Here is a 17,976-nt window from a genome sequence, read left to right as displayed (position 1 = left end):
GGTCTGCACAATACGGTCATAAACACACTAAAAGTTGACAATTTAACAATTGTACTTGTAATGTTCTCTTTCTTCACTTCTATTAATTAGGAAAATAAAACACTTTGTTATAATATAACACCACTTCACTCTGCTTGGTCTGCTTTACTTCCCGAAACCACATTCAATAATAATCCCAACCAAGCAGTGTGTTATCTCTGTTTATTTCGTAATTCATCATCATAATACATTCCTTGGGTACCAGTCAGTACGATCAATACATTACATCTCTTCCTTTTTCCAGTATCCAGAGATTATAACTATTATGAAAAATTTAATATATATAACCAATCCAAACCGCAACTTATACTTGATAGATATATGACAACTTAAAATACTATGTTACATATATCACAACAATTACTTACCTACAATATGAAACTAATACCTAATATAAACGTTAACAATAACATTAACAATATAAAAACACAAACATAAGTATACCTAATCATATTCAGTTTAGTTTTTATTTTTCAATTATTCTTCTCTGATCTATCGTCAGAAATTTTCCATTCTCCTTCGATTTTCTTTAAATGAATTACATTTCGGCGAAACTCTTGTCCTGAGTTTTCGTCTCTTATCATTACATCACCTTTCATTTTGTTTGTAACTAAGTATGGAGTAGAGTCAAAGTCTGGAGCTGTTTTATTTGATTTAACCATAATTTTCTGATATACCTTATCTCCAATTTGTAAATCACTTTCTGTGGCTTTCCTTTTTCTATCTCCCAGTTCTCTCCCTTTTTCTTTTTGAACCCGGTCTCTGTCAATCACTTCCTCATCTAGTTCAGTTAAAGTTGCATTTCCAGTGTCAATAGAACTAGGTATTTTGTCACGAAATTGACGTTTAAAAAACAATTTATGCGGGGTTTTTCCTGTAGAGGTATGCGGTGTACTATTGTACATCATCAAGTATTTAAAAATTTCCTCTTGCCAATCAGTTTTTACAGCATTACTAATTTTAAGTCTTTTTAGTATGTCCCTATTTTGACGTTCTACCTCACCGTTCATTTGGGGCCAATAGGGTATAGTATAAAATATTTTTATTGCATTTTCTTCACAAAATGACTTAATTTCTTGGCTACAGAATTGTTTACCATTGTCACATGTGATGGACTTGGGCAAACCAAGCCTTGAAAAAATTTCTTTTAGCACATTTACCGTGTTTATTGCAGTTATGGATCGCATAATTTTAATTTCTTTGTAACGGCTAAAATAATCGACTATAACAAAAAGGTAAACACCATTAGGTAACGGCCCCATGAAGTCAACTGCGACATCTATCCATGGACCGTTAGGCATTGACCTTCTTTTCACTGGGTTTGGAGGTCCTGGAGTAGATACTAATGTACAACCTTTACAAGATTTGACAATCTTTTCTGCATGTTCATCTATTTTGGGCCACCATACTTTTGTACGCAGCCTACCTTTCATAGCGACAATTCCCGGATGACCTTCGTGAGCAGCCTCCAGAATTCGTTGTCTCAGTTTATGTGGAATCACAATTCTGGTACCGCGCAGTAAAATACCATCACACACGCAAAACTCTTCTTGAAAAGTTCGACAATGTTTGACGGGTTCAACCCATATTTTTTGTTTGATTCCAGTTATTATTTTTCCTACCTCGTCATCATTCTCAGAGTTTTCTCGGATTTCATTTAAAGTTACGGCGATCGGCTTTGAATATTCAACTACATGGTATACGAAATTGTGATTATCGAATGGAATTGGATCTGTCTGACACAGTCGAGACAACGGATCTGCAATATTACTTTTTCCAGGACGAAAGACTATCTTGAAATTAAAAGATTGAAGGCGCATAACCCACCGCTCAATGCGGGCAGAAGGTCTTGATTTTGGACCAAAAATTACTTCCAGTGGTTTGTGGTCAGTGATCAGCTCAAACTCTTCTTTGCCGTATAAATAAATTTTAAAATGTTCGACGGCCCACACTATTGCAAGAGCTTCTTTCTCGGTCTGATAATAACGTTTTTCCGGGTCAGTAAGACTTTTGTTACCGAAAGCAATTACTCTGTGTCCGGAACTATCATACTGAATTAAAACCGCTCCTAAACCGACTGGACTAGCATCCGCGATTACCTGCGTCTTATCTTCCGGATCATAGTAACCTAATGTTTTTATTTTCGAGAGAGAGCTTTTTAATTCATTAAAAGCATTCAACTGTTCATTTCCCCAGTATTTCAAAATATTTGCATTTTTTCCTAACTTCGAACGTAACAGTTTTCGTAACGGCTCAGTTAGTGTAGCTAGATTTGGTATCCATTTACCTATAAAATTGACTAACCCTAAGAAACTATGTACCTCGTCAATAATAACCGGGCTTCTAAATGTTTTAACCACACCTACATAGCTTTCTAATGGACGAACTCCAGTTGGAGTTAATGTATGTCCAAGAAAATTGACTGTTTTTATTTTAAAGATACATTTTTGATCATTAAGCAAAACATTGTTTTCTTTTAACAATTTTAAAGTGAAATTTACTCGTTCATCGTGCTCTTGTTCGCTGCCTCCGTAAATTAATATATCATCAATAAAATTAACGGTGCCCTTACATGGCAATAACAACATCTCTAACACTTTTTGAAATATTTCAGGAGCGGCGTTCATTCCGAATAACAATTGCTTATATCTATAAAGTCCTTTACTGCTAATAAATGTAGTTATATACCTGGATGATGGAGAAATCTCAATTTGATGAAAAGCGTTTTTAATATCTGACCTCGAAAAATACTCGGCTTTCCGAAAATTAGGCAATAATGAATCCATTGTGGGGAGTGGATATTTTTCGCGCATTATTGCCTTATTTGCCTTCCTCATGTCAATACATATTCTAATTTCCCCATTATCTTTTAATACCGGCACCATCGGAGATACCCATTCTGATGGACCATCTACTTGTTCTATAATATCTAGGTCAATCTTCTCTTGAAGTGCCTATCCTCTGTGGATGTTGGCTATCACATTGGTCCAAATCACTCTATTCACCGCCGCTCTGAATAGTGCTGTTGACGTCATTCCGGTCCATGTTCGCAGATTTCGCAGCCATGATATTCGTCTGCGTCCTGCTGACCTTCGGCCCTCTATTTTTCCCTGTAGTATGAGTTGAAGAAGGTGGTATTTTTCACCTCGCATGATATGCCCAAAGTATTCCAGTTTTCTGCGTTTGACGTTTGGTAGGAATTCTAGTTGTCCACCGATGCGTTGCAGTACTGTGTCGTTTGATACATGGTGTATCCATGGGATTCTTAGCATGCGGCGATAGCACCACATCTCAAATGCATCTATGCGTTTAGATGAGGCATCAGTAAGGGTCCACGCTTCTGCCCCGTATAGGAGGGTTGAGAGTACATAGCATTTTAAAACTCTTATTCTGGTATGGATGTTGAGAGATAGACTGCACAGTACGTTACGCATCTTGTTGAATGTACCTCTTGCTCTCTCGATTCGGCATCTTATTTCTCGAGAGTGATCCCAATCCTTATTCAAGGTACAGCCCAGGTATGTAACTGTCTCGGCTACTGTGAGAGCTACATTGTTGGCGGTAAACTGTAAGTTTCCAATGGTGTTTTTACTGACAATCAGTATGTGTGTCTTCTTACAGTTTATGTTCATACCATATCTGTTGCATGCGGTCTCTACACGGTCTATGAGTCTCTGAAGTCCTTCAGCCGTGTCTGCTATAAGGACGGTATCATCAGCATATCTTATGTTGTTTATTATTTCCCCGTTTATCACAACTCCATCCTCCATGTTCTCCAATGCCTCTTTAAATAGATGTTCCGAGTATACGTTGAATAGAAGAGGCGACAGTATACAACCTTGGCGCACTCCTCTCCTTATATTAAACTCTTCAGATGTTTCGTTTTCGACCTGTACAATGGCTCTTTGTTGTAGGTATAGCTTTGATATTATATCTGTGTCTCTGTCGTCGATTCCTGATTCACGTAGGATTGAGATAAGTTTACCATGTTGGACTTTATCAAAGGCCTTTTCGAAATCTATGAAGCATGCAAAGACGTCTGCGTTGACGTCTCGTGCTCGTTGGATCAGGACCTGTATGGAGAACAAGGCCTCTCGAGTGCCGAGTCCTTTCCTGAAACCAAATTGTGTATCGCTTATTCTCTCGTCGAGTCTTCTATATACACGTGCTTGGATGATATTAAGGAACGCTTTTAGGATATGACTCATCAAGCTGATTATTCTGTGGTCAGAGCATTTAGTTGCATTTGCCTTTTTGGGAAGTGGAATGAATGTTGACAACAGCCAGTCATTTGGTATTTGTCCGCCTGTGTAAATCTTGTTGAAGAGGTTGGTCAGCAGTTTCATCTGTTCTGGGTCTAGCAGTTTGAGTACTTCTCCATGAATCTGGTCTGGCCCAGGAGCTTTGTTGTTTTTTAGTCGTTTAATAGCTGATTCTACTTCCTCCTGTGTGATGGTAGGTCCTTCTTCGCCGACTCTGACGGGCATATTATCGATGTTTTCGTCTCCGAAAAGTTCCTCCATGTATTGCTTCCATCTTGTAAGCTTTTTGTCAGTCTCGGTAATGATGTTGTCATTCGAGTCCAAGATTATTCCTTGACCCCGTCTTTGGTGTCTTCCTGTTGTTTCCTTTATTTTCTTATGGAGGTTGAAGCTGTCGTGTTTTTGTAGTAAGATCTCGATTTCGACACATTTTTCTTTTAGCCAGCATTCCTTGGCGTCCTTAATTGCTCTGAGGACTCTTCTGTGTAGTTCCTTGTATTTTACATTGTCTCTGTTTCTGTGTTGTCTTCTCTCTTCCATAAGTTCCAAGATAGAATCTGTCATCCATTGTTGTCTTTTTACCGTCCTATCCGGTCCTAGCTCTTCTTTTGTGACGGAGGTTATTGATACTTTTATTTTGTTCCATAGGTCTTCTATTTCTGTTTCTTGGTTGCTGTCTTCAAGTATAGTTTTGATTTCCTTGTTTAGCCTCTCCTTTGTTTGTTGGAGTACGTCATCCTGTTTGAGTTTTCGCATGTCAGCAACCTTTGAGGGTTTCCTTTTGTCTATCTTCTTCAATCGAAGTTTAGTACGAGCTAGTAGCAGGTTGTGATCTGACGGTATGTCCGCGCCTGGGTATGTCTTACAAGAGACAACCGCGTTGCGATATCTTCTATTTATCATTATATAGTCGATCTGATTTCTCACTGTTCTATTGTTGTTATCAACCGGGGATCTCCATGTGTATAGTCTTCTGGGCGGTAGTTTAAAAAAAGTGTTCATAACTGTGATGTCCATTTCTTGGCAGAATTCTATTAAACGTTCCCCTCTCTCATTTCTCACTCCCAGCCCGAAACCACCAACCACATCCTCAACCTTTCCCTGTCCGATCTTAGCGTTCATGTCGCCCAGCATTATATTAACTTCTTCCTTCTTTGTGTGTTTGAAAGCAGTTCTAAGCTGTTCATAGAACTCCTCTATTTCTTGTTCATTGCTTTGGGATGTTGGAGCATATGATTGTATGATGTTGAGGTCAAATGGTTTAGCCTTGATCTTGACTAGCGCGACCCTATTCGAAACAGGGATAAATCCTTTTACGGTCATGTTGGTTTGACTATTAAGAATTATTGCTACTCCGTTTTTGTTTCTAGTGGTATTGTCTCCAGAGAAATACATGTGATATTCGTTTATGACGCAGTGACCGGAATTTGGCCATCTTGTTTCGCTGCATCCTAATATGTCTATCTGGAGTCGTTTCATCTCTTTCACTATGTTTGCCGCCTTTCCGGCCTGGTACATACTTTGCACATTCCACGTGCCAATTCTCCTTTCCTGGTTCATTTTAAAGACATCTTTGGAAGACCGGGGGATTCTTAGCACCCTCTCCCCATTTAAGGGGTGCCCGGGACTGAGGGCCGTTTCTTGATTTTGTGTATCCATTGTGATGTCTTGGGGAATATATATAAGACAGGTAGTTTCCCGTTGCTTTCCTGACTATATTTTTCAGCCGCTCCTTAGCCGCAGGAGCGGCTGAAAAAAAAAAAAAATCTAGGTCAATAAGCTCTTCTAATTTTTTATTTATTTTGGCTTCCAATGGAATGGGTATCCGCCGATATGGCTGACTTATGGGCATAACATTTTTGTCTATAGGAATATTAATCAATACATTTTTAAATTTAGGAAATGGAACAGTCCCGACATTATTTGTTTCTATACCTATTTTGAGAACTCCTAGTGAACTAGCTGAGCGCTTTCCCAATAAATTTCTTTTGCCATTTCGTATCACAAAAAATGTAGCGTTTTCCTGTTTTTTACCCACTCTTACCAACGCTTCAAATGATCCTAAAATAGTTAAAGGATCTTTAGATCCATAGGCAAAAAGAATTTTATTCGGATTTTTGTTTTGATTAGAAACCTTGACCCCCGATTTTTTTAGTTGTTCCCACGTCGACTCAGCTATAATATTTGATTTGCTACCAGAGTCAATTAACATTCTTATTTTTACACCTCCTACCTCGCAAGCGATTTGATCATCGTCATCCAGGTGAAAAACGTATTCGGCGTCATCCGTCTCCGAAACGTCCACATTGTCCACACATTCCCTGCTTTGAGGTTTTGGCTTAAATCGTTTTGGCGGAAGGTTTCCTGATCTTTCAACAGCATTGAATTTACGTTTGGATAAACAACACCGAGCATAGTGTCCTCTAAAATGACATTTGGCACAAACTGCGTCTTTTGCGGGACATTCGTGTGGAGTTTCTGTTGCTGCGCAGCGGGAACATCTTTTTGATGATGAATTTTTCCGACTCTTGTATCTTGAAATTTGATTTACTGATGGCAACACACTTGTTGATGGAACAACTGAGCTTTCAGAAAATCCCGTTAATTGTCTAACAACGGTCTCCATTGAATTTGCTTCTGCTATAATGGCGTCTAAGTTTATTGAGTCACCGGTAGCTAATATCTTTTTCCTCAGTTCTACAGAAGCACATTTTTCGGTTATTTGGTCAATAAGCTGGTCTTCTAGATTGCTGAATTGACATTTCTCCGCCTGATGTTTAAGTCTTATTACAAATTTTTCGAACTTTTCACCACTCTCTTGTTTCAGAAGCCTAAACAAATGCCGCTCATAAACCTTGCTCTGTTTGGGGGCAAAAAATGAATCTAATTTTGCAAGTGCTATAGTCGTCAAAAATGTCGTTTCCATCAGCGTCGGATTCATTTACGTCTGCTCCCGGAAGATTGTAGAATATGTCTTGTAACCCTATTCCCCCAAAATGCAATAAGGTAGCCTTTTTTTTCCTGGGATCCTCAACGCTAGCTGCATCTAAATATATTCGCAAGGCTCTTTTCCATTTTTGCCAACGCAACCCTACTGAACTGGCTTCACCAACACAGTCGAAATTTTCTAGTGAAGGTATATTTGCCATGTCTCAGCCTAGATCAAATGCATTGTTGTACTATTGTTTCAAAAACAAAATACAAAACATATGCTTTTAACAAATTCAATGACTGAACTATTATTAGCATATATTCTGCAATGAGCATATAATGATGGTTCCAAGATCACAGAGTTACGACCTTAATACCTTCAGTCAATTATAAAATTCAGTAGGAATATATTATGTGATTGTCTTTTATTAAGAACATTGGCACATTGCACTACTTCCCTTATTGTTTGCAGGTATTATTTTTACCTTAGGCCCTTTCATTTGAAATTTAGGCTTTTGGTTTTTCCACATACTTTATGTAATCAGGTATTTTTTATACCCTAGGCCCTTTCATTTGAAATTTAGGCTTTATGTTTTACTATGACTTTGCGTAAAAAGGTATTAACTTTACCTTAAACTCTTCACTTAAATCAAATTGTCTTAATCACGTACTTACCGTTTAATCCTCGTCGCCAATGTAATGTTCTCTTTCTTCACTTCTATTAATTAGGAAAATAAAACACTTTGTTATAATATAACACCACTTCACTCTGCTTGGTCTGCTTTACTTCCCGAAACCACATTCAATAATAATCCCAACCAAGCAGTGTGTTATCTCTGTTTATTTCGTGATTCATCATCATAATACATTCCTTGGGTACCAGTCAGTACGATCAATACATTACAGTACTTACATAGATTCATAAGCATTTTCTGTCGGCTGGCTTGGTCACTTTCGTGTTGGAACAATTCTGGAGAATGGACTACTTAACTTGATCTTCTTTTCCGAGGAGAGTCGACATCTCGACTTCCTGGTTCAGCTGGTCGCACTACTGTCGATTGGTTCACACTCCCCCTATACTGCTGAAATCGGCGTGTTTTATACCCGATTGGCTGACGTAGTTTGTAATTGTTCGTCGCCTATTTTTCATATTCCTGCAAAGCAGGTGGTGGCGACTCATCACTGATATGATGCACTCGGTGCATCATGGTGCGACCTTGCCTCGTGCGCTTAATATTTCGCAATCCTCAAATATTCTTATGTTTTTTAAGTCAATAAGTCCATCTTTTGAATTAATGGATTTTCCATTCGTGACATTATTAATTGATTGATTGAGAATCACTTCATTGGCTGCATGGTTTTTGGAAACATCTTTCAAGTTGTCATCTTCATCATCGCTAAAGTTCTCTTCTGAAGACTCATTACTTAAACTATAATTCAAATGCTGCTTATTGTAAATCTTTAACAAAGTTAACACTAACTAGTTACTATACCTTTCAAATGTTTTAGATACATTTTCAGAACCATCAGTGTTTCTAGTTAAGCACGTTTTCTTATTTGGTACAATGGGTTCGTCATCGCTGTTAAAATCCGAGTCTGCATCTACAGTTTTTTTTACCATTTCTCTAAGAAGTTTACCTGAAGTTACAGTCGATGAGTCGCGTTACACATTAGTGTCAAGATGAAATTATCCTAGATTAACTAGAGAAGCCATTGAGATCTTTAAGCACGAGAACATCATCAATAGAAAGGAAGAGATCACCTTGTTAGATCCGGAGTGGAAACGAACCTTGCGCCAGACTTCTTGCTCGCCTCCAACTGGTGTAGATGTCTTGCGCCAGACACCGTGCGTGCCGATGCAAGACCGTTTTGCGCATGTGCAACCCCCTACGGGTATAAATACGACCGACGCTTCAGCAGTCGAGCCAGTCATCGTCGAGAGGTACGGAAGAGCACTTCGACCGTTGTCATCGTCTTTGATAATGTCCGCCGCAGAAGTGGACGAAACGTCAGGAAGAAATTCCATTGGACCACGGCTTATATGCCCGGATTAATAATAACTTTTGTATTTCAGTATCGCGGTTGTAACCTTCAAAATTTTTCAGTGACTTAAAACTACTAACTGTGTTCTATAGCTTAGATAGGGAGTTTAGATTGCTAAAAAATAGCACTTTAACTTTCAACGATGACAAGTTTTCCAAATCTGTCTTTATTTGTCAAAAATATTTTATCCTTGCCACATAGCAGCGCTACTGTCGAGCGTATATTTTCTGCCATTAACTTAAATAAAACAAAAAACGTAATAGGCTTAATAATTAAACCAGTGGAGGATTTTTTCATTCTAAAAATGTCTTCTAAATTGAAGGTCAAAATTCTGTTCATTTTGATATAAGCAAAACCATATTAAGTAATAACAGCATGTACCCCAATTAACCTAGCTTATCTATTAATGAACGTCTTCTATAAAACACTTTTGTGTGTATTTTTTAAACACATTTGTTCTGTATATTAATATACCTATATTAATACATGTTTTAAAATTTACATTGTAATAAATTATTATTTTATATATAATTTATAATTTTTTTTTATAGGAAAATCTACCCTGGAGACTGGTCTAGTGATGACTTTGCCACTCCCAGGAAGAGAAGACAAAACCTCCAACAATTTCAATCTACGATTAAGCAAAAAAACTTAAAAATAAGAACTTTACAAAACCATGTAAGGTATCTAAAAAAACGGGTCAAAAGTTTAAAAGGTCTTTTGGATTATTTCCGAAAAAATTTGTCTATATCAGAAAATGCTGCTTCAATTATTAAGGTATTTTCCTATAATCAACCAACACTAGTTAAATTATAAAATATTATTGTTTTTTTTTTGCTTCACTTGATGGACCTGCTGCACATATTTTTGAGAGAATGTTAAAAAGTCTACTCAAAAATATGAACCTAAACTTAGAGCTTTTGATTTAAGCTTGGAATTTTTTCCCCTAGAGCATATGAGCTGGTGAGGCGCAATTTTAATAACTCCTTCATTTAAGAACAATTTCCAAGTGGTATACATCAGTTGATGATAGTTCTGGTTTCACCTAAGAGGCATTAGTTACTTTGCAAAGCAAGTCGTCGAAAACTGGGGAAACCTTGTTACGTAATTTGGTCATGGACGAAATGGCAATACGTAGAGGATTGAATGGGATGGTTTGCGCTTCACGGAATTCATTGATGTTGGTGGTCATATTGACTCTGAAGAGTTACCCCAGGCAAAGGAGGCAATTGTTTTTATGTTGGTATGCTTAAACCAGTGTTGGAAAGTCCCTGTAGGATAATTTCTAACAAGCGGACTCACAGCAAGCGACAAAGCAGAGTTAATAAAAAAGTGCTTGCAATTTTTGCATCAATCAAATGTCACTGTAAAATCGTTGATATTTGATGGTGCAGTTGCAAACATAAGTGCAGTTCAGCAACTTGGCTCAACTAACTTTTTTTGAAAATCCTGTAACAAAAGAAAATGTTTATATTTTCTATGACATTTGTCACATGACAAAGCTAGTTAGAAATTGTTTTGGTGCCATGAAAGTATTAGAAAATCAAACTTCAAAGGAGCCTATAAAATGGGATTTTATTACAAACGGCGAAACTTCAAAATGTTGAAGGACTTCATGCTGCTACCAAGCTGAGAAGTAGGTATTTTCAATGGTGCAGGGAGGTCATGAAAGTCAGACTAGCTGCTCAAACTATCAGTAGAAGTGTAGCAGATGCAATTACATTTTTACGAGAGGACATCCAACATCCAACCATTTTAGAATCAAGGGTAACCTCTGAATTTATATTAAAATATAATAATCTTTTTGATATATTTAATTCCAGGGGTAAGTGGGCTAAATATAAATTTATCGCCTGAAACAGCACCAGATTTTTTTATTTTTTTTGGTGAGATGAAAAAATATATTTTGGGACTAAAATTACAAAGACGACCCGTTATCCATTCAAAACGAAAAACTGGTTTTGTAGGGTTTTTAGTTGAGATGATTCCGTGAATCACTCCTTCATGGAATCATATCCTTGTATAACGACAATATTAAAAAAATTAAAACATGAAATACTAGCCATTTATAGACTTTCACAAGATCATTTTTTGGAACAATTAGAAGCAAAGGTGGGTTCAACAATAATCCGACAGCAAAACAATTTCAAGCTGCTTATAAGCGACCGCTTCAATGTCAGCAAATATTACTGATTTTGAAAATGTTGCCATTCTAAATTGTAGCGGTATCACAAAAACAGAAAAAGGGAAAGATATGGAAAAAATAATAATTTTGTTTTACTTGAAGCTGAAATTAAGAATGACTTAGATAAATATAAAATATTCATGGGATTTAACAAAGTTAAATTTTTAAGCCCATGTTAGACCATTTTATTTTGGAACTGCAAGTCTATAACTTGACTGGTGTGTCTTTAGTACCCTGAAGCTTAAGTAAGTCTACCAATTTGGTCTAAAAAGTGATTAAAAACTGGAAAAAATTCATTTTTTTTCGAAAAGATTGTATCGTTCCATACTCCCTGTATGCATTGTTGTTCCTTGTTGTTTTTATACTGGCAGGGCAGGTAGCAGGTAAAGTGACATATTTTGACTGCATCACGACCCGACATCTTTTGAACGTCAAAAGGGCATTTTATGATTGTTTGGAATACTGCTTGGCTTCAAACGGAGGTCACTTTGAACAATTCACTTATAAAAATACTTCTTTTGTTCTTAACTTTCTTGATATAAAGTTAATAATGACCCTGTTTTACTTTCTACGCCAAATTTTACCTGCTACCTGCCGTGCCAGTATCAAAAACAACAAAGAACAACTATGCATACAGGGAGTATGAAACGATAAAACCTTTTCGAAAAAAGATGATTTTTTGCAAGCTTTTTAACACTTTTTAGGCCAAATTGGTAAACTTACTTAAGCTTCAGGGTACGAAACAGCCACCCGTCAAGTTTTATACTTGTAGTTCCAAAATAACATGGTCTAACATGGGCTTAAAAATTTAACACGTGGAATCCTATGTTGCGCGTTAAAAAAACGCACTGTACAGGTTTTTAGTTTGCGCACAATAAATCCAGATATTTGATGTACAGGGTGGGGCAGAATGGACGGGCGTTTTTAGAACTGGTAGTATGTGCGAACGGGAGGAGGTAGAGCATTGCGGTTGTCGTCGTTCGATTCACGAAAGCTTGCCATTTTTTATGAGCCGTATTGGAGTTATTGGACCTTTTTTCTTTGAAGATGCTAGAGGGGCAACTGCCACTGTAACGGCTTGATTCCTGAATTGCGACAAAGAAGAATTAACACCAGACATGTTTGGTTCCTATAGGACGGTGCCACAGCGCATACAGCCCGAGCGACAATGGAAACTGTGCGTCGAATTTTACCTGGACACTAAATCTCTCGTTTCGGTGATGTGCCGTGACCCCCTCGTTCCCCTGACCTTACAGCTGCTGATTTATTTTTGTGGGGTTACCTGAAGGCGAAGGTCTACGTTGATACACCTAAAAATCTGCGTGAGTTAAAAGAAGCCATCAGAGCACAAGTTAGGCCAATAGATATCGATTTGTGTGAGGGTTCTGCGGAACTTTGAGGAACAACTACAACAATGTATTACAGAGAACGGACGTCATCTGCCTGACATTTTTTCATTGTTAAATGGCAACATTTAAGCTTTTATTTTGAATGATTGAATTTCTTTTAAGGTAAAAAACAGCGGAGATATTTTCATTTCTTAAACGCCCTTCCATTCTGCCCCACCCTGTATTATCAGGTATAAATGTTATGTTATTTATTAAATATTATTAGATTTATATTTGACTAGATTATACACTCAAATATATGTTACGGATATGTTTGAATAATCAATTTGAATAATTGTTGATAACTGTGATTATGTTAGTTACTTTGATTTACACCTATCAAAATTATAAATATTAAGTTTACCATTCACCCATTTTGGCATAATCATACTATTCTAAATTGATTTGAGAATACAATATATATTTTTTTTTCAATCAACCATATTCATGGTTTAACCTCAGATATAAAATTTAAACCAACTTTTAATACATGTTATTTGTATCAAGCCGATGTAAATTATAACGTCAAATAGGAAAACGTTTACTATTCCACAATACAGTTAAGTTAAGACGTGCCTATATAGTGATCGGAAAGCAAATAGTTATTTGTTTTACAAGGCGAAAAAGTAGCACATTTACTGCCGCAGCGCTAGTCATTGCCGAGTCGAAGACGATGCCATGAAGAAAGATGAGGCAGTAAATGTGCATTTTCGCCGAGTCAAACACATAATTTTTTCGCCGATTATTGTCAATCAGAATAACTTTTTATATTTAAGTAGTAAGACACCTCTCCTATTTCTAATAATGAAAACTGTCCACCTATGATGTACCTACAACAATAATTATACCTGTTTGGTTGCTATGATTACGATCTTAAATAGACATCTTAAATAAGCCAAAATTGACATCTAAAAGTTTCGTCAAATTTATAAGTTTCTTCATGATGGAGACTATGGAGAGTGACGACGATGTACCACTAACGCCTCCGGAGGTGCGAGAAGCAGCCAGCAATGTAGAAATTAATCTCCTACCGGAAAAATCGAAAAAAATATATGAAGACACATACTGCCGATTTATGGATTACCGGAAGAACAAGATCATCGGTTCGTTTTCAAAAAACGTGTTAAGCGCATATTTTGCTGAGCTGTCTCAAAAACTAAAGTCTTCTACATTGTGGAGTGTATATTCTATGCTCAAATCCACCTTAAGCACTCATCATAATGTAGATTTGGCAAAGTATTTGAAACTAAGGGCTTTTTTAAAAAGGCAGAAAGATGGATACCAACCCAAAAAATCTAAGGTGTTTGAGAAGGAAGAAGTTATTAAATTTTTATCGGAAGCTCCAAGTGCCAACTATTTATCAACCAAAGTAAGTTTCATAACTTTGGATCGAATTTTAAGTGAATAACCAAGTATTTTTGTCTAGGTTGCGGCGGTTCTTGTGATTGCCGGAGCATGTAGAAGTGACGAACTTGTGCGAATGCAATTAGATGATACTGAAGATATGGGCAATAAGCTATTAGTTTCCCTTCCTGATACCAAAACGAAGAGACCGAGATCTTTTGTGGTATCAGAACACCTGGACATGTATAGAGAGATGTGTATAGAAAATATGCTTCTTATCGTCCTTCTGGATTTGAAAGCCGAAGATTTTTCTTCAGATATTGGAGAAGTAAAGCATTAAAACAAGTTATTGGAATTCATAAATTTGGTGCTATGCCACAAGAGATAGCAACTTATTTAAAACTACCAAATGCTCAGAAGTACACTGGACATTGCTTTAGAAGGACGTCTGCTACTTGGCTTGTTAATTCTGGAGCTGACATCACAATGCTAAGAAGACATGGAGGATGGAAGTCCACAAGTGTTGCTGAAGGCTACATAGAGAATTCAGTCGAAAGCAAAAGTGTGATTAGGGAAAAAATTCTAGCGAATATTCCCACCTGCAGTGACAGTGGGAAGAGAAAAGATGAAACTTCTAGTTCATCGGTGTATTTGAAAAGTACACCGATGAATGAAAAATCAATAATAATAGAAGGATGTTCTCATTTTACTGTTAATGTTTATAAATAATTATATATACTTTTGAATGTTTGACTCCAAAAATGTTATAGTGTTTGGTGTTTTTTCTTAATAAGTGTTAAATTTTATGTTGTGTAAACGATGTCATATTTATATTGTCCCTGCCTAGGCAGTAAAAGTGGTTGTTTACAGCCTGTCGTTAGGCACTAAAACGACAGGTTTACTGACAATCGGCAAAAAACAATTTTTTGTCACTTTACTCGCAAAATACTGCAAAGGAATTCGAAAAATTTGTAAACACTTTGTTGGTTCTACAGTAATATACAGGGTTCCTTTAAAAAGAAGGATGCACCCTCCCAGGAGTCCGAGTCGTCGGACTATGGCTCCCAGGACGCCTATTCTTGAAAGCAAGAGAAGGGAGTGGTCCCTGGGACTTCCCAGGGAGCATTTCCTCACTTCGTCTCCCCTACATATAATCAACATATTCTTGAATCATTGCCGAAGATGGGGAGTATCAGGGAGGGAACAAAATCAAGAAGCAATGTTGCCGACTCGTTCAACCAATAGAATGGCACCAAATTCCGACAGAAGACAGAAACCATGACAAACATATGACATATAACCCTAGTTTTGGTTTTGCTTTCGTTTTCTTTTGTGTTTGAAGTTTGAAAGTTTGAATCACGGTTTGAATTTTGAATGCTCAAAACTGTGAGAGAAAACTGTGAATTAGTAAGTTTGTTTGGTGATGCTGTAAATTAGTAAGTACCTACCAAACATTCCGGATTCAGAAATGGATGCTAAATTGAGACAGTTAAGCAAAAAGAAGTTTTGATTATGTACAAGGGAACAGCCACATACACAAATGCAATCAGCATTGTATTATGGCAAGAAGTAACTTGCATTTTAAATGCAATTCCAGGGGGGGCTATTAAAGACTGGTGGCAATGGAGAAAGGTAGGTATTTTTGCTCAATAAATCTCTAGTTACTTTTTGCTATATTAAAGCCCAATTGTTGGAGCAAAGCTTAAACCGGCCACATAAGATAAGCATTGCTGTCATGTTATGTTCATATAAAACAAAATCCAATGGTGACAAGAATGCTCTTCTTATGAGGTGTAGCAAAGAGTTCAGTGTAACTTAAACTTTTAGGCCCAGTTTACCTAACTTCATAGTCATAGTCATAATTATAAACTTAATTTTTGTCCATAACAACCCATAGAAAACAGGTAAAATACAAAAATTAAATATATGATTATGAAGTTGGGTAATCCCGGCCTAAGCTGTATTTGAACAACTGGACCTGGCTACATAACTTGAAAACTCAAAACCACACTTTAGCATTTGATGGTCAGTTTTAATTTTTAACCTATTTTTTAATAGACATGGACTGACATAAAAAAGAATGTTAAAACTAAAATAAGCAAAGAAAAGAAATATAGCCAAGGAACAGGGGGAGGTCCTCCACTACCCCCACCTCTCATGGAGGATACAGATAAAAGTACCTATGAGAAAATATTTGAAATAATAACTCCAGTCGCTATACAAGGAGATCAAGATGTGCCAGAACCCAAAATTATTTTTGATGACAGTATTATTGAAACCCCTATTCTCACAGAACAGACTCTGAGCAATGTAAGTGTGTTGTTTGATTACAATTTTCAAGTATTTTAAATAATTTATCACAAGTGTAACAACGCTATAGTGTCCAATTGAAATAATCAACTATGATATTTTCGCAATTTTAGTAAATTCTAGAAATTATCACAATACAAGAAGGTAATGAGGGTCAAGATGTGATAACAAATAATAACAAAGTTACGTCAAAGCCAAAGGATAATAGACAGTCTGATCTTGTTTGCATGATCAAGGAAGTACATCTGCAGCAACACCTAGTACTTCCAACAAGAATGGCAAAGGTCACACGAGAACCAAGTACACAAAGTCAGCAAAATTAACTGAATCAATAAAAAATAATAAAAAGTTCTTGGATTTAAGCCAGAATAGCATTTCTTGTACAAGCAGTTACAGGAAGAGCAAATTAGAATTGATCCAAAAACATTATGAAACTAAAGGAAGTTATTACAAATCAAAACTTGAAGCCCTGCAAAAAAAGGCTCAATATTATGAAAAAAAAATTGAAATATTGAGTAACATTTCTAATGCACTAAATAAAATTGCTGCAGCAAACTAGATATATTTTAGATTGATTGCTGTGCTAAGACAGTTTGCTGTGAAAACTTATGGTGATCTCTATAAGAAAATACATATATTTTAACCTTTGTTTTTTAGTTAATTTGTTTTGTTAGAATTTATAATTCGTTTATACATACCTAGAGAGAGTTTCTAAGTTTGACTAAGTAGGCAGTGTGTTAATATATTATATCTATTATTGAAATAAAATATTTCATAATAAATTTTGTAGTATTCTTTTTATTTTATATACATACAATGGTGTAAATAAAAACAATTAGCAAGCTACTGATTAAAATGATTGGCAATAATGTTTTGCTGTAAGGTCCTTGCCGCTGTCAAATCAGGATTCATTATGTTTAGCATGTTTTCAAGAACATTTGGAGTGTTATACATGCCATAATCAGAGTCTTCAACATGAGGTTCCTGTACGTCTGGAATATTTTTTTCCAGACACAAATTATGCAGGACACAACAGGCATTCACAATTTTTGCAGCAGTTGTTGGGTGGTAATGTAAACTTCGATACTTTAACAAACATCTAAATCTGTTTTTTAACACATCATTGCATCGTTTAATAATTGATCTTATTGAACATAGTCTTTCATTAAATCTTTGGTCACCATTATTTTGTGGATTTAAAAGGGGAGTCAGTAACCATTGTAAATATATTTTATGTACACAGGTTGTTAGAAAATTATGGTGATAAAATGAAACTGGTAACAGAAAATTTAGATTTTTCTTAATCAATATGTGTCCTAATAGTTATCTTTATTAAAATACACAGGGTGTCAAAAATAAAATGTATTGTCATAATATGCTTTTGAATTATTATTATTACCTTTTTTTATTACTAGCACTTACTGCTAGTAATACTAACCGTCTCGTGTCGGTTTTTCCGCGAGACATCAAAGGA

The 17,976-nt window shown here is 36.3% G+C and overlaps 2 protein-coding genes and 1 long non-coding RNA gene across 4 annotated transcripts in view; 2 read left to right on the top strand and 1 right to left on the bottom strand.

The window, feature by feature from the left end:
- Positions 1-17,976, top strand: part of LOC145738457 (uncharacterized) — a 404,307-nt gene that overhangs the window by 215,295 nt on the left and 171,036 nt on the right. The gene's annotated exons all lie outside the window — the stretch shown is intronic.
- Positions 8,157-8,958, bottom strand: LOC145738303 (uncharacterized). The gene is made up of 2 exons (XM_081993114.1): positions 8,726-8,958; positions 8,157-8,662 (listed from the first exon to the last, which is right to left on the bottom strand). The coding sequence occupies exons 1-2, from the start codon at positions 8,851-8,853 to the stop codon at positions 8,437-8,439; spliced, it is 354 nt and encodes a 117-aa protein (XP_081849240.1). The 5' UTR covers positions 8,854-8,958; the 3' UTR covers positions 8,157-8,436.
- Positions 12,856-17,336, top strand: LOC145738448 (uncharacterized). 2 transcript variants are annotated; one of them, XM_081993283.1, is made up of 4 exons: positions 12,856-14,217; positions 14,275-15,824; positions 16,251-16,502; positions 16,616-17,336. In XM_081993283.1, the coding sequence occupies exons 2-4, from the start codon at positions 15,705-15,707 to the stop codon at positions 16,616-16,618; spliced, it is 375 nt and encodes a 124-aa protein (XP_081849409.1). In that variant the 5' UTR covers positions 12,856-14,217; positions 14,275-15,704; the 3' UTR covers positions 16,619-17,336. The 2 variants fall into 2 exon arrangements, with proteins under 2 accessions (XP_081849409.1, XP_081849407.1); XM_081993281.1 differs by lacking the exons at positions 16,251-16,502; positions 16,616-17,336 and having other exon boundaries at positions 14,275-14,996.

The sequence above is a fragment of the Ips typographus genome, linkage group LG15 (genome assembly GCF_016097725.1).
Source record: "Ips typographus isolate SLU linkage group LG15, UJ_Ityp_2.0, whole genome shotgun sequence".
NCBI classification, from domain to species: Eukaryota; Metazoa; Arthropoda; class Insecta; order Coleoptera; family Curculionidae; genus Ips; species Ips typographus.
This window is presented reverse-complemented; position numbering and strand designations above follow the sequence as displayed.

Bases quoted from the DNA above. Each gene is read 5' to 3' on its own strand.
- LOC145738303 (XM_081993114.1), bottom strand. From the start codon at position 8,853: ATGGTAAAAAAAACTGTAGATGCAGACTCGGATTTTAACAGCGATGAC. The intron at 8,663-8,725 runs GTATAGTAACTA...TTTGAATTATAG, and splicing joins GTATCTAAAACATTTGAAAG to TTTAAGTAATGAGTCTTCAG.
- LOC145738448 (XM_081993281.1), top strand. From the start codon at position 13,789: ATGATGGAGACTATGGAGAGTGACGACGATGTACCACTAACGCCTCCG. The intron at 14,218-14,274 runs GTAAGTTTCATA...ATTTTTGTCTAG, and splicing joins CCAACTATTTATCAACCAAA to GTTGCGGCGGTTCTTGTGAT.